Source organism: Lynx canadensis, chromosome B1, assembly GCF_007474595.2.
Source record: "Lynx canadensis isolate LIC74 chromosome B1, mLynCan4.pri.v2, whole genome shotgun sequence".
Lineage (NCBI taxonomy): Eukaryota > Metazoa > Chordata > Mammalia > Carnivora > Felidae > Lynx > Lynx canadensis.
In genome coordinates, this window is record NC_044306.2 from 48,531,625 (window position 1) to 48,546,257 (window position 14,633).

The 14,633-nt window shown below is 51.8% G+C and overlaps 1 protein-coding gene across 2 annotated transcripts; it reads left to right on the forward strand.

Moving 5' to 3' along the window:
* The first annotated feature begins 574 nt into the window (after nucleotides 1–574).
* On the forward strand, nucleotides 575–6,209 carry DUSP26 (dual specificity phosphatase 26). 2 transcript variants are annotated; one of them, XM_030312647.1, is made up of 4 exons: nucleotides 575–865; nucleotides 2,895–3,189; nucleotides 4,636–4,850; nucleotides 5,352–6,209. In XM_030312647.1, the coding sequence occupies exons 2-4, from the start codon at nucleotides 2,969–2,971 to the stop codon at nucleotides 5,549–5,551; spliced, it is 636 nt and encodes a 211-aa protein (XP_030168507.1). In that variant the 5' UTR covers nucleotides 575–865; nucleotides 2,895–2,968; the 3' UTR covers nucleotides 5,552–6,209. The 2 variants fall into 2 exon arrangements, with proteins under 2 accessions (XP_030168507.1, XP_030168506.1); XM_030312646.1 differs by having other exon boundaries at nucleotides 576–865; nucleotides 2,892–3,189.
* Nucleotides 6,210–14,633: the final 8,424 nt, after the last annotated feature.

Below are 14,633 nucleotides of genomic sequence, written 5' to 3' on the forward strand. Positions count from 1 at the left end.
TTGGGCGTCAATTTCTTCCAGAGTCAGGGGGAAAGTGGCACAGGCCAGGAGCTGAGCTGGTGGGAGTGGCTAGCTGATAGAAATCCACCGTGCCCTTCTCCATGGTGTGGGGTCACTATCTAGAACAGTTAAGGACATGACCTTTGAGTGCCACTGCCAGGATTTGAAGCTCAGCTCAGCCCATAACTAGCATGTGGCCTGGGCAAATTACTTGGCCTCCGGGAGCCTCAGTCTCCTCTTCTCTAGCATGGGGACCCTGATAATACTCTCTATCTCACAGACCGGTGGTGAGGACAAACGGAGTTATGTGAAACACGAGGTCTATAGTAAATGCTAATAAGGGCTACGGATCGGTGTCATTTATGACATGGTGCTCTTGATACGAAATGGACGAGCGAGGTGCACCATCATGTCTGTGTAATTAGTTAATGCTGCCAGGGGAGGAGCGGGTGTGTTTCAGGCGCTGTCTGGGACGACTTGTATAATGTCATCTTCAAGCAAAATGCCTTGTAATTGGCGCAGCTCCGAAAATACACGTCTGCTGGGGCGTGCACACCGGGCGGGGCTGTGGTCCGTGTCTGGTCTGCAAACACCCGCGGGCGAGCCCACGCTGCGCGTCCACTCGGACCGCTGGGTGTGAGGCTGTGTCTCTGCGTGTCACCGACACACACACACACACACGCTGATATGAGCCCTGCTTCGACGTGCGTGTCATGGCTTAAAAATAGAGGCTAATCCGTCAGCCGGTCTCGCAGCGGCGGCGGGGGCGGCGGCGGCGGCGGCGGCGGGAGAGTCATGGCCGTGGGGCCGGCTGCGCCTGCGATCTGCCTCCGGGACTGAGACCCCGCGCCGCGCTCGCACCGAGGTACCGGACTGAGGGGGGGGTGGTCGCCTCCCCGGCGCGGAGAGGCTAACGGCTCGAGGCTGGGGGCGGGGTGCGGGGCAGGGAGCGCCCAAGCAGGGGACGCGGGAGCCGAGCTGGCTAAGCACCCCCCCCACCCTACCCCCCACCCCCACCCCGGGCTGCCTCCCTGCTCCCTCAGCGCCTGGCTGTCTGGGCTGGCCGGGGCTCGGGCGACAGCCATGAACCTGTTACAACCGCCACGGCGGACGTGGGGGGAGGGGTGCCGCGGGCGAGGGCCCCTGGAAGCGGCTGATGGGATTGGAGAAGGCCGAGGGGCGTCCCCCCCTCCCCGGGACGGAACGGGGCTTCTCCAGCCCCGGGGAGAATTCGAGTCCCACCGAGCTCTTGCCTACACCTGGTCTCCTTCCCGCTTCCTTTTTGCCATTCAGCATCACACAGGCAGCAGAACCTGTTTGGAGAAACCGAGAAACCGTGGTTTGGGAATAAATTGATGGGGTCTTTAGGCCTAAGGAGACAAGGCAGATGATGATGGTGGTGGCGGTGGTTGTGGCTATAGTCCCGTATTTCTGTGCTTCTTCAGCCCCAGCCATTGCAAAATTCTCTCTCCCTGAAGATCCAGGCTCCCCTCAGCGGTCGTGATCCTAATGCCCCTGCTTCCTAAGGCCTGTAGGTACATGGTCTCCCCTGGCCTGGGGGAAAGGAGAGCTGGGGGGGGGGGCGGCCTGGCTGGCCATGAAGGATGGGTTCCCAGAGTGTGTGCAGGTCAAAGATGGCCTCTCCCTACCAGACTTTTGGTTGAGGTGTAGGGGGCAGAAGATTAGGCAGAGGAACCCTTGGGACCAGCCCTCCATCACAGTGGGAGAGAAGGAGGAGGAAGAGGAGACAGGGGGTTTTGCCAAGTGGTCTCTCTGCCTGAAGGGCCCAGGAAAGTCTCCAAGGCTGGCTCTCTCCCCCACGCTGCGCAGGCTTCCCCTTTCAGAAGGGCCAGCTGGCCAGAAGGGCCCTTTCAGGAGGGACAGAGACCGAGGCACACATGCTAAGCCCCTCACTGCCAATCCCATGCCCTTCCTAGGGGTCACTTGACTCCAACAGCAACACAGATGGTCACTGCAGCCTCTGAGCTCCTGGGCCTGGCAGGATCCCTCATCCTTTCCCTGCCTCCCCCTTCTTCAACCCCCCAGCCTCCACCTCTCCCCAACACACCCAGACACACTACTCCAGCCTCGCTTGACTCAGAAATCCTCACATTAGAGATGAGGTTTAATCAATAATTTCTGTACGCCGATCGAAGGAGGGTGGTTTGTCTGTCGTGCACATAGATCGGCGCCTTCTTCCATTAGCGCATGCATCCAGCAAGTGTTTTTCAAAAATGTACACTTCCTCTTCTTTGCTAATCCCCACTCACCCCGTCCCCCAACAGACACTTCCCATAGCACGCTTAGTTAGCTCTGAGGCAGTGATAGGGCAGCAGTGGGTTAAAGCAGCCCATCTCTCTGGCGCTGAGGAGACAGGCTTGGCATATGTCATGGCCCCAGCTGCTGCTGTCTTCCTGCTAATTCTCTCTGGGTGGGTCCAAAGCCACCCCTCATTCCCATTCCAGCTCCCTAAGCTCTCTGCCTGTGGCCCCAGGCAGATGAGACCCAGATTCAGGCTGGCAGGAGATCCAGCAGTGGGCACGGCCACCCAAATATCAAATGTGTGTGTGTGTTTGTGTGTGTGTGTGTGTTTGTGTACGTGTGTCAGGCGTGGGGGTGGAGTGGCGGAGCAGAAAGCCAGCAGCTGGGCATCTCCCTTTCCCCGTAAACAAGGACATGTGACTCTCCCACCTCCTTGCGCGGCTGAGCCAAAGAGCAGAAAGGAGCTGCGGCAGCTTGAAGGAGAGAATAATTGTGGAGGTCCCCCTGCTAGGGCCAGGCTTCCCTTCCCTCCCTGAGGATCCTCTCCCCGGGGCCCAGCCCAGTTGGCAAGAAGGGGAGCCTCTGCCCTAGGCTCACTCAGGTGTGCCTCCCATCCGTTCCTCCTCCAGCAGCAGCCACCTGGAGACGGACGCATCCTCACGGCAGCCGCCCCTGCAGCTGCCGCACGGTTTCCGCCACCTCTAAGATGTGCCCCGGTAACTGGCTCTGGGCGTCTATGACTTTTATGGCCCGCTTCTCCCGGAGTAGCTCAAGGTCTCCTGTTCGCACTAGAGGGGTCCTGGAAGAGATGCCGGCTGTTCAACATCCCTTCCTCAATGTCTTTGAGTTGGAGAGGCTCCTCTACACAGGCAAGACAGCCTGTAACCATGCCGATGAGGTCTGGCCAGGCCTCTACCTCGGAGACCAGTATGTACCTGGCAGCCCCGGGGTCACTGCCGAGCGTGTGTGTGTGTGTGTGTGTGTGCGTGCGCGCGCGTGCATATGCATGCAAGAAGGAAGGAGAAGGGTGGAGGGGAGGCGCTGACTCGTGTTGTGGGTTTCAGGTTGAGGACTGAGGGGTAGGGGTGCATGGACAGAGAGCGGAGGATTATGAAGATACCCAACTCTGGACAGAAAGTCTCTGTTCACGTAATAATGTCATTGATTTAGCAAAATTAATTATTGAGTGCCAGTGCTACAAACCGGACATAATAGATGACTTCTCTGACCTTCCATCTATTGTGCTGTGATTCTGGGGGAAAAAAAAAAAAGGCAGGCAGTGGGAGCCAGGAAGTGGGTAGTAAGCTGAAGGGTTGACCAGGCAAAGCCACGATGTGTGCAGAGGTTCTGGAAGATGGGGGCCATGGAGAGAAGAGCATCACGGGAAGAGTAGTCCTCCCCTCTCTCTCTCAAGGGCGTTACAGTGTACAAGGAGTTTTTCACATGCATTTTCTCTCTTGATCTTCACAACAGCCTTGTGAGGTAGGTACCACTATCCCCAGGTTACAGATGAGGAAACTGAAGCTCAGAGAAGTGGTGACTGGCCCAAGGTCACACGGGGCGTAAGTAGCAGAGCCAGGACTTGCAGGTTCAAGTTCAGTGCTCTTTCTACTTGAGGAGTTTGCACTGGACAGGGCATTTGCCCTGAGATATGGCCATGGTGCCTGAGAGGTGTCTACCACTGAGCTGAGGGGTGTGGGCCAGACGGACACCTGAAGGTGACATCATAAAACGGTAAATGTGGGCGTGGAGGAACTGGTGAAACATGAGAAGGTTCTGGGTGTCAAAGAGAGCGTAAGGTAACAGGGGAGCTAGGTGTGGGAGCAAGGGCCAGAATCACAGCACCTCAAGGTTACCAGGGAGGTTAAATGTGAGCTGGCCCAACAGCCCACCTGATGTCCAAATTCCCTCTGCCACATCCATGCCTCCACACTGACCTCCTCCCTCTGCTTGAATACCCCGGTGGCAGGAAAATCATTCTCTGCCAATGACTGAAAACCATTCAATCTTTCTTCAGCGTGATTCCATGGCTGGGACAGACTTCCTTACACAAAGTACAGATCCGGTGAATTCTTCCCATAGATCAAGTCAAACCCCGCCGCCTCAGAGCGCTCAATATTTTATCATGTTTGTTGTTCACCCACCCCGTAGTCTTCTCTTCCCCAGGCAGAACCTCCCCAGTGCTCTCAACCCTTGCTCAAGAACGAGACTCCGGGTCATTGCCCATCTTGGGTCCCCGCTCTGGGTCATCAGTAAGTAAGGCAGACGCATGGAGCCAATGACATTAGCTAGGCAGCAGCCAGGGGGGAGACGAGGGCTCCTCGCCCCAGAGCCTCGCTTCCCCACCCTCCCTTTAACCTCTACCCAATGCAGGGACATAGCTAACAACCGCCGGGAGCTCCGCCGCCTGGGCATCACCCACGTCCTCAATGCCTCGCACAGCAGGTGGCGAGGGACGCCGGAGGCCTACGAGGGGCTGGGCATCCGCTACCTGGGTGTCGAGGCCCACGACTCGCCAGCCTTTGACATGAGCATCCACTTCCAGACGGCTGCCGATTTCATCCACCGGGCACTGAACCAGCCGGGAGGTAGGAGGGAAGAGAAGGGAGGAAAGAAACAACGGACATTAAGTTAGGGGAAAGCCCGAGGGTTCAAGTATGGAAGAGATTTTAATGACATGACCAAATGCTCAGCGTATAGTATCAAGGAAAGAAAAATGCCCTCAACTGTTTGCAAAAGGCAATGCATGAAAAGGAAGGAAGGAGATAATCCAAAATGTTAACAGAGTGGCGATGATAACGCACTCGGGAAATATCCCCTGGGTCCCCATTCTGGGCTAGACCCAGGCTTCCGTCGGTGATGAGTGTCTCCCTGTGAGTTGCTGAGCTGAGCTGCTGTGTTGTCCATCTTATTCTGTCTGGGCCTCCCGGGGGGTGTTCGTTCTTCCCACCGCTAGTCTGCACCCCATCCCGTCTCCCCGCACCCCTCCTTACCTGTCTTCCTCCTCACCTGTCCCTACAGCTCTCTCCCTAGCCTTCTCCACCCCCCACCAACAGCCCCACAGCTGCCTCGTGTGTCTGTCCTCGCAGGGAGGATCCTGGTGCACTGTGCCGTGGGCGTGAGCCGGTCCGCCACACTGGTCCTGGCCTACCTCATGCTGTACCACCACCTGACCCTCGTGGAGGCCATCAAGAAAGTCAAGGACCACCGAGGCATCATCCCCAACCGGGGCTTCTTGAGGCAGCTCCTGGCCCTGGACCGCAGGCTGCGGCAGGGTCTGGAGGCATGAGGGGAGAGGAAAGGAAGTCAGGCCAGGTGCATGGGTCCCTGGCTTCCGGCTGGAGGGAGGAGGCCCAGATGTCCCACCGTCTCCCGTAGGCGGGAGAGCGACAGGGCTGAGGCTGCCATCACTGCTGCTATTTGCTGGGAGGGGATGGGGAGTGAGGTCGGGTGATGTGCTGGGTGCCCAGGAGGGAGCTGACCAGGGAAGGAAGCAGCTATGGTGTAGGTAGACGGCAGTCCTGGGATTCAGACACCCTGGATTCCAGCCAGGCTGCTCGCAGTGACCCAGAGCCCCTTCCCCCCATTGTGCCCAAGTGTCCCCCCTCACTCCCTTATCGAAACGAAAGTGCCATCTCTGCCCCATGCCTGCACAGGGAATCGGGGATGCCGCAGGCACGAACGTGATGGTGTCCCCTTGTGTGTAGATGGTGGTGTAGAGACAGACGGTGCAGAGAGGGTGTGAAAAGCTGTGAGACCAGAGGGAGAAACCCACAGACGTGTTACTCCAAGCACAGGAAGAGGAAGTGTGGGAGGATTGGCGCTGTGCCTGTGGGCACTGGCTGCGGCCAGAAGCTGCAGAAGGGCATGGCTGGGAGTCTTTAGAGGGTCGCTCACTTGCTGGCTGCAGGTGTCTCCAGGAGAAATAAAGACGGTGGACAAGAGAAGAGCCTTGTGAAGTCATTGACAGCTCGTAGGTGTTCCCCACCTCCCTTCTGGGAACCCCCGTCTTGCTGGAGATAGCCACAGTTCCTGACTCCCTCACAGTGGTCATAAACCCCCAGTAGTTCTTAGGGATGGTTTCTTTTCTCTCAAGTCCCATTTTACTTAGGCCACAAGCGAAATCTTGAATTGTTATTTCCCTCCATGTCCACACAGGGGCAGCAGAGGACCAAAAACTTCAGGCTTGCAAAGAGTTGGTGTAGCTGCTGGCCGGGCATGCCCTCCTCCGTCTGCCAAGCTTAACATAGGTCTCTATTCCCAAACTCAGGGGTGTAGGAAATAATACCTTCATTTTCAAACATTTCTCATTTCTCTATCAAGTCCCCATCGTGATGGGATCGAATATCCATGTTAAATCAACCCCAGCCTTAAATCCTACATTCAGGGGTTCGGGTTTTGCCTGGTTACCAGGGAGTTGGAGGAGAGGGAAGGAGGCTTGATGTGATTGCTTCTTGTAATCTTTCCAGGTTTGCCTCATTAGAGTGTAACAACGTCTCCTTAGTAAACTGATAAAAATTTAGACTCACCCACCAGAGAGAATAGTATGGTCTTTCTGTTCTCCCAGCTGCAAAAGTGCCAGCTCCCACGTCCCTCCTTTTAAAAAAGACAAGGTCCCAGGGCGCCTGGGTGGCTCAGTCGGTTGAGCGTCCGACTTCAGCTCAGGTCACGATCTCACGGTCCGTGAGTTCGAGCCCCACGCCAGGCTCTGGGCTGATGGCTCAGAGCCTGGAGCCTGGTTCTGATTCTGTGTCTCCCTCTCTCTCTGTCCCTCCCCCATTCATGCTCTGTCTCTCTCTGTCTCAAAAATAAATAAAAACGTTAAAAAATTTTTTTTTAAATAAAAAAGACAAGGTCCCAGAGCAGAATATCTGCAGGAGTAGAAGGAGACAGAAGAGAAAGTGAAAAATACAGGGAAGAGAAATTGCTCAATATGCCTGAAGAACGTATCTTACCCCAAAGTATAGAAACAGAATCTCAAAGCTGGAAGGTACCTTCCTAAATACTCCATTTCCAGCCTCCAACAAGGCATAAATAAATCGCCTGTTTAAAGTCTTTCGTGATCATCATCAGGCACCCGCTTAGACACCTTGGACACCTTTGATAGCTTCCACCCCATTTTACTAGCTCTCGACATGAAAAGGCTCTGATACTGTGCCTGCATCACACAGTCCTGCTACAGTGGTAGTGAGATGAAGCCAAAAGATCTGGCAGCCTGGGCTCCGTGGCTCGTAGGGCCTTTGGGCAAGTCGCTTTGTCTCTTCCCCACCTAACTCACATGCCATAGTTCTGTCTCCTTCCACGGAGTTGCTCCGGGCATTTGATTAGATATGCAATACAAAGCTTGGAGCCCAGTCAGCATTTAATAAGTGTTCTTTCTCTTGCTCCGTCCCTCCCCGCGATTTGAAGCCAGCTCTCTGGCTGTCCTGTGTCCTCTTACTTTCCGCCTAGCAGCTCTGATTGTTTCCAAGAGTGCATTTGTCATGAGTTTCCTCCCCAGCCTTGCCACCGGAGGCATCTGATTGTGGCAACCAGCACTGGTCTCTGTGCGTGAAGCTACACCTAGATGACAGGAGACCAGCAGGACCTAGTAGCTGGGACCTCAAATTTCTATTACCGTTGAGGGTCAAATTATTCTAAGGGGCAGAGTGAGGTCTTCCTTAGGAATGTGGATTCTAATCCAAATGCATCGATTCCCTGTCAGAACTAGGGGCAGGAGGACTCAAGAGTAAGTACAAATAACCCAGAAGTAACGCAGGCTCTCAGAAGGACTGTCAGTGTGACCTGACCAGTACAAAGTACGGTAGAGCTGGGACACCCCCCCCCATTTCAGTCTAGTAGATAGATTACTCTTGAGGTAACCGCAGCCTCGGCTGTATTCCTGCAGGCTGAATCTGCCTCCCGTAAATCCCCTGGAATTTTTTCAAGCTGAACAACTTGAGAATTTATTTCTAACTTCTGGTAGGAAAGGATAGTTACTAAAGCGTATTTGACCAAAGATCATCCTCACAGAGGAGGTGGCATATTTTTCTCATTTAACAAAGCCATGCTTTGCTTTGCTTAGGGAGTCTTCTGCCTTTGCAGATGATAAGACACCAGCTCATTTAATCCCCATAAAACCCCTGCGAAAGGTGTCATTGGCATTGCTGAAGAACAGGGAAATTGAGGTGAAATACTGTTCCCAAGGGCACACAAGTAGTAAATGTAAGCGTTAGGATTCAAACCTGGCACTCTGGCCCCAGAAGCTGTGTGTGTGATCATCCTGCTTCTGCGCCTTTGGTCCCTAACTCCACCATTTAAGGGTGTGTGTGTGTGTGTGTGTGTGTGTGTGTGTGTGTGTGTGTGTTGTGGGCCTATATGGTTGCAGGGAGAGAAGAGGCTGCCCACAGCCTGGCTGTTACACAGATAGAATCAGTGCTCTCTTCCCAAGGGGCTGGCGATGTCTGCTGTCACAGCTGGGTCTTGTGCCACCTGCCGGAACCGACGTTGAACGTCCAGTCTCCCTAATCCTCTTCTTGGAAGAAGTTGACCATTTGAACCCAAGCAAAGGGGAAATGCACAGGAATAAGTGAGCCCTTGTTAGATTCAGCCTGTGCTTCCAGCCGGCTGGGCCTCGCCCCTCGGGAGCTGCGGCCCCAGTCAATCGTGTAATCCTGCTGCGCTCCTGCCCTTGCCGCCTCCAGCCTTGGCCTGTGCGATGTTGACTCAAGCCCTTGTGGCGAGCCCCAGAGCCTGGGCTGCCTCTGGAGAGAAGGAGGAATGTTTGCCCAGTCCGTCACCCCTGTAACTAATCCCAGCTGAGAAGCTCCACAGGGAGAGGAGCTAAGAGAGAACGGCTGCTCTGAGCCCCGACGTAGCAGATGGATCTGCAACCAGACAGGCGGCTGAGAGCTGCGTCCGCCGCATGGAGAGGGCTGGGCCCGGCTGGCTGCGCAGAAAGGCCTCCGCCAGAACAGGGTCTTACATAGAAGGAAGCCTGGCCGGGGAGAACGAATCTGGTTGAGAAGAAAGACAAACCCGAGGCACCTGGGTGGCTCAGTCCCTTAGGCGTCCGACTTCGGCTCAGGTCATGATCTCACAGTTTGTGGGTTCGAGCCCCGTGTTGGGCTCTGTGCTGACCGCTCCGAGCCTGGAGCCTGCATCGGATTCTGTGTTGTCCCTCTCTCTCTGCCCCTCTCCTGCTCATGCTCTGTCTCTTTCTCTCTCTCTCAAAACTGAATAAACGGTAAAAAGAAATAATAATAAATAAATAAACATTAAAAAAGAAGAAGAAGAAAGATAAACCCTAACTGGTGGTTACCAGGGGGGAGGCAGGCGGGGTGAGGGGGGATTGGTGAAACAGGTGAAGGAGATTAAGAGTTAAGAGTACACTTGTGATGAGCACTGGGTGATGTGTGGAATTGCTGAATCGCTATACTGCATACCTGAAACTAATACAACACTGTAAACTATACTGGAATTAAAAAAGATTGTTTTAGAAATAAATAAATAAATAGATAAATAACTAACTAAATAAATAAAACAAAAGGGAAGGAAGGGAGAAAGAGAGAGGAAAGGAAGGAAGGAAGGACGGAGGGATCCAGTTCATCATAGATTCCTCTCCCTAGAGCTTTTTTTGAAGATGGAGCAAAGATCCAAACGTTTAGGGAAGAGCCGTGTTCATACCCTAATCCCTGGATCCTATGAAAATGTTACCTCATGTGGCAAAAGGGATTTTGCAGAGGTGATTAAAATACAACTTTGGGGGCGCCTGGCTCAGTTGATGGAGGACGCAACTCTTGCTCTTGGGGTGGTGAGTTTGATCCCCATGTCGGGTGTAGAAATTACTTAAATAAATTAAAAAAAAAACCAAAACTTTAAACTATAACCTTGCATGGGGAAATAACACTGGACTGTCTGGTGGGCCCCATGAACCCTGAAAATCAGAGAACCTCTTCACACTGTGGTGAGAGATTTGACATGGGGGCTGAACCTTCATTGCTGGCTTAGAAGACAAGGAAGGAGGCTGTGAACAAAGGAAGGAAGCTGGCTTCTAGAAGTGGGAAAAGGCAAGAAAACAGATTCTCCCCTGATCCTCCCGAAGAGAACACCGCCCTGCTGACAGGGCTTGATTTTAGCCCAGCGAGACCCATGTCAGACTTCTGATGTACAAAACTGTAAGATAATAAATTCGCATTGGTTAAGCCATTCACTTTGTGGTGATTTGTTACAACAGCAATGAGAAACGAATATCAGCCCCTCAATTCTCCATGAAGACCTTTCCACGTGAGCATCTAACCACTGGTTCCAAATGCTGAGACTAATCTCCAGCATGTTTTTTTGTTGTTGTTTTGTTTTGTTTCAACTGAGAGCTGGTAACACACAGTAGGGGGAGAAAGATTCATTTGGGAAGGCCTTTACATCAGGGGTAGCAAACTGGCTGCCTGACACCTAAATTTACCAGCAGAGGGTATCTTATGATCTGTGCAATGGTTCCACGCCTGGGAAATGTCCCACAAGATGTGGATTTCTAGTTCCTCCTAAACTTTTGAAAGGAACAGTGAGCCTACACTTTCACATGACAATGGTGAGTAGGGGCTGTCCCATTGGGATGAAGTAATACCTGCTCTCCAGGTCCTCACTCCCCATCACTATGTTCTTACACTGAGCCTGCTTCATTCAAGATCATTTGCCTACACACATGCGCCCCCAATATTTAGAGCAGCGCTTTCAACAATAACCAAATTATGGAAAGAGCCCAAATGTCCATCAACTGAGGAATGGATAAAGAAGAAGTGGTATATTACTCGGCAATCAAAAAGAATGAAATCTTGGCCATTTGCAACAACGTGGATGGAACTGGAGGATATTATGCCAAGCGAAATAAGTCAGTCAGAGAAACACAGATATCATATGTTTTCACTCATATGTGGAATTTGAGAAACTTAATAGAAGACCATGGGGGAAGGGAAGGGGAAAAAATAGTTTCAAACAGAGAGGGAGGCAAACCATAAGGGACTGTTATACAGAGAACAAACTGAGCGTTGATGGGGGCAGGTGGGGGAGAGAAGAAAACGGGTGATGGGCATTGAGGAGGGCACTTGTTGGGATGGGCACCGGCTGTTGTGTGTAAGCGATGAATCATGGGAATCTACTCCTAAAGCCAAGAGCACGTTAGCTAACTTGATAATAAATCATTTTTTTTTTAAAAAGATCATTTGCCTACAGTCCCTGTGGTAAATCAACCCTATCACGGTGTCAACATCTTACCAAGAAATGTAAGATATTCCTTATCCTAAGAATCCCAGAGAAGTCCATTTTGCCTCATTTTTTCCCAATCTCCACCTCGACCCCTGCCATTCTTGGACTGTTCTGCTCATGGGCAGTGGTCACTAGCCTGCGAAATGGCCTAGGATTGTTCCCTCGATTTGGCAGACATTTAAGTCCTCTGCCAAACTCTCATTTAAGCGTCTGGAAGCAGCCTGGGAGAACGTGGCTAGTACAGCCCATCCCTCAGGAAGATCCCTTGGAAGCCAGTGGGGAGAACTGGAAAGTGACCTCGGGAAGCAAGGAGAGGAATGTTTATCAGCCACGTTCTGATGGTCTGCAGACTAAAAGAAAAGGACTCTCGTCCCCCTAGGCGACTTTCCTGGAGGCGGTTTGTACAGTTGAGAATTGAAGGGAGAGGCCTCTCCCTACTAGTCTCTGGAGTTCCCTCACAAACTCGATCAGGGCTGGGTAAGTCCACATTCACCACCTATGACCTTGGCAGAGCCTGAGTTCTTAATCCCAGTTGAAGCCAAAAATAGCCCAAAAAAGGCCGAGGCCAGAGGGGTGGTAGAAATATTAACCTGGGAGGAAGACAGGGTCAGCTTCAAGAATTTCCACATCCCCACCTGTGGGACTGAACACAAGGGTAAGGTGTACTGGCAACTTAGAGCACTCCTTCCCAGCTGCACAGCACCTTGGCCCCCGGCCCAGGGATGGGAGGACGCTCACTTGCATTAGGAGAAAGGAGAGATGCGCCACGAGATCAGGAAAGGGTTAAAAGGAAGTGAGGAGAGGCCAGACACCTGGAGCAAAGGCTCAGGTAACCTCTGCCAAAAACACATGCATGTAGAGCAAACTCCCAGCTGCCAAACAAGACAAGGCTGTGCGATCCGGCCCAGCTCAGGACACACAGGTGAATGATCACAACCTCAAAAATACCAGAAGTGGCAGGAATCCAGGAGAATCTCTCATTCAGTGACTTTTCTGACCCTGCCTCACAGAGCCCTGGCATTTCAAATAGCTTTCCATGGGGCCACCGATGGGGAGCAGGTTCAGGAAGAGAAACCCTATGGTGATTCAAACAGAGCAGATCTGTTTTTATTTCCTTATGTATGCAGTTTCCATTTTTAAATATTATTTAATAGGGCTGTCTGGGTGGCTCGATCAGTTGAATGTCCGACTCTTGATTTCTGCTTGGGTCATGATCCCAAGATGACGGGATCTAGCCCTGCATGGGGCTCCATGCTGAGCATGAAGCCTGCTTAAGATTCTCTCTCTGCTCCTCTTCCCTGCTTTCATGATCTCTCTCTCTCTCTTGAAAAAACAAAACAAAAAAAAATATATATATATATACACACACACATATATACATAATAAAAAGATTCTGCTCAAAAAAAAGGTTTGTAATCCACCAATCACTTTATTTTGTGTTTTTATTTTTTGATGTCTAGTTATTTTTGAGAGACAGAGTGCAAGCAGGGGAGGGGCAGAGGGAGAGGGAGACACAGAATCCAAAGCAGGCTCCAGGCTCCAGGCTCCAGGCTCTGAGCTGTCAGCACAGAGCCTGACCCCAGGCTCAGATTCACAAACCAGGAGATCATGATCTGAGTCAAAGTCAGATGCTTAACCAACTGATTCTTCATTTTATAAAGGAGAAAGCAGCCCTGGAGAGGTAACTAACCGAAGTCTCAGAGAGGACACAAACACCAGGACTTGGGTGGGGAGAGACTACTCACAGACCATTCTCCACCTCTTCCTGTTATTAACAGAACCATCCTGAGCTTCAGCAGGACTCATGACTGTCCATCTAGAGACTCCATTTCCCAACATCCTTTGCAGATAGCTGGAACCATGTGACTAAGTTCTCACCAATGGAATGGGAACAAGAGTAATGCTCCATTTCTTACAGAGAAGACGCCGTCCCCCCACTCTTTCATACCTTCCCTTGGGGTTGAAACATAAGACACGTAGCTGGCAAGCCAGCCTCTAATGTATGAACAAGGAACACATCTCAGGATGGGCCAAGTAGCAAGAGAAAAGAGCCTGAGTCTCTGGATGGCTTTGTGAAGCAGAACTACCTCCTTGCCTTGTACCTCCTTTTCTTGGAATATTTACAAGACAGAAATAAACTAGAGTCTTTTGAGGCTCTGCATTTTTATGTCTCATTATTACAATAGCTGCCTGATTTATCTTTTGTTAAATAGCACGTTACCTCCCCCAAACTCAGTGGCTTCAAACAACAAACGTTTGTTGTCTCATCATTTCTACGGGTCAGGAATTCAGGAGCAGTTTAACTGTGTGGTTTTGTCCCAGGGTCTCTCCTGCGGTTTGCAGCCAGGGTGCTGGCAAGCCCTGCAGTCACTTGATGTTTGACTAAAGCAAAAATATCTCCTTCCAAGTTCATTCCCATGGCTGTTATCAGAGACCTTCATTCCTTACCACACCGCTTTTGCATAGGTGACTGTCTTTTTGTTTGTTTGTTTTAGTTTATTTATTTTGAGAGAGAGTGTGGGGTGGGGGGAAAAGAGAGAGAATCCCAAGCAGACTCTGCGCTGTCAGACGCGGGGCTCAAACTCACAAACTGTGAGATCATGACCTGAGCCCAAGTGGGACACTTAACCGACCAGGCCACCCAGGCGCCCTGAGTGTCTTTGAAGGAAACTACAGTACACTTTTACGACCCAATCTCCAAAGTCAAGGGTGGTCACTTGTGCTTCATTCTACTTGTTAGAAGGTCCACAAGCCCAGCGCCGTCTCAAGAGAGTGGTAACCAGGCCCCACTCTTCCGGGGAGGAGCATTCAAGAATTTGGGGACATACTTTCGAAACCACCACAAAGACCCAGCGTGCGTCCTAATTAATACACGAGACGTACTGGCTGTTTGGTCCAATGCTGCTCCTCAGCCATGATACTTCATGATGTAGTTTGGTGGTGATAAGAATGAGCATTTACCGGGGGCTTGAGAATTGAGGGGAGAGGCCTCTCCCTGCTAGTCTCTGGAGTTATTTTGTTCTGTCATATGCCAAGCATTTATCGAATGTTGTTCCTCATGTGACCCTCTATGGTAGATTCTGCTACAAGGTGAGGAACTGAGGTGAGGAACTGAGGTGAGAGCTAAACCT

Bases quoted from the DNA above. Each gene is read 5' to 3' on its own strand.
- DUSP26 (XM_030312647.1), top strand. From the start codon at position 2,969: ATGTGCCCCGGTAACTGGCTCTGGGCGTCTATGACTTTTATGGCCCGC. The intron at 3,190-4,635 runs GTATGTACCTGG...TACCCAATGCAG, and splicing joins GGCCTCTACCTCGGAGACCA to GGACATAGCTAACAACCGCC. The intron at 4,851-5,351 runs GTAGGAGGGAAG...CTGTCCTCGCAG, and splicing joins GGCACTGAACCAGCCGGGAG to GGAGGATCCTGGTGCACTGT.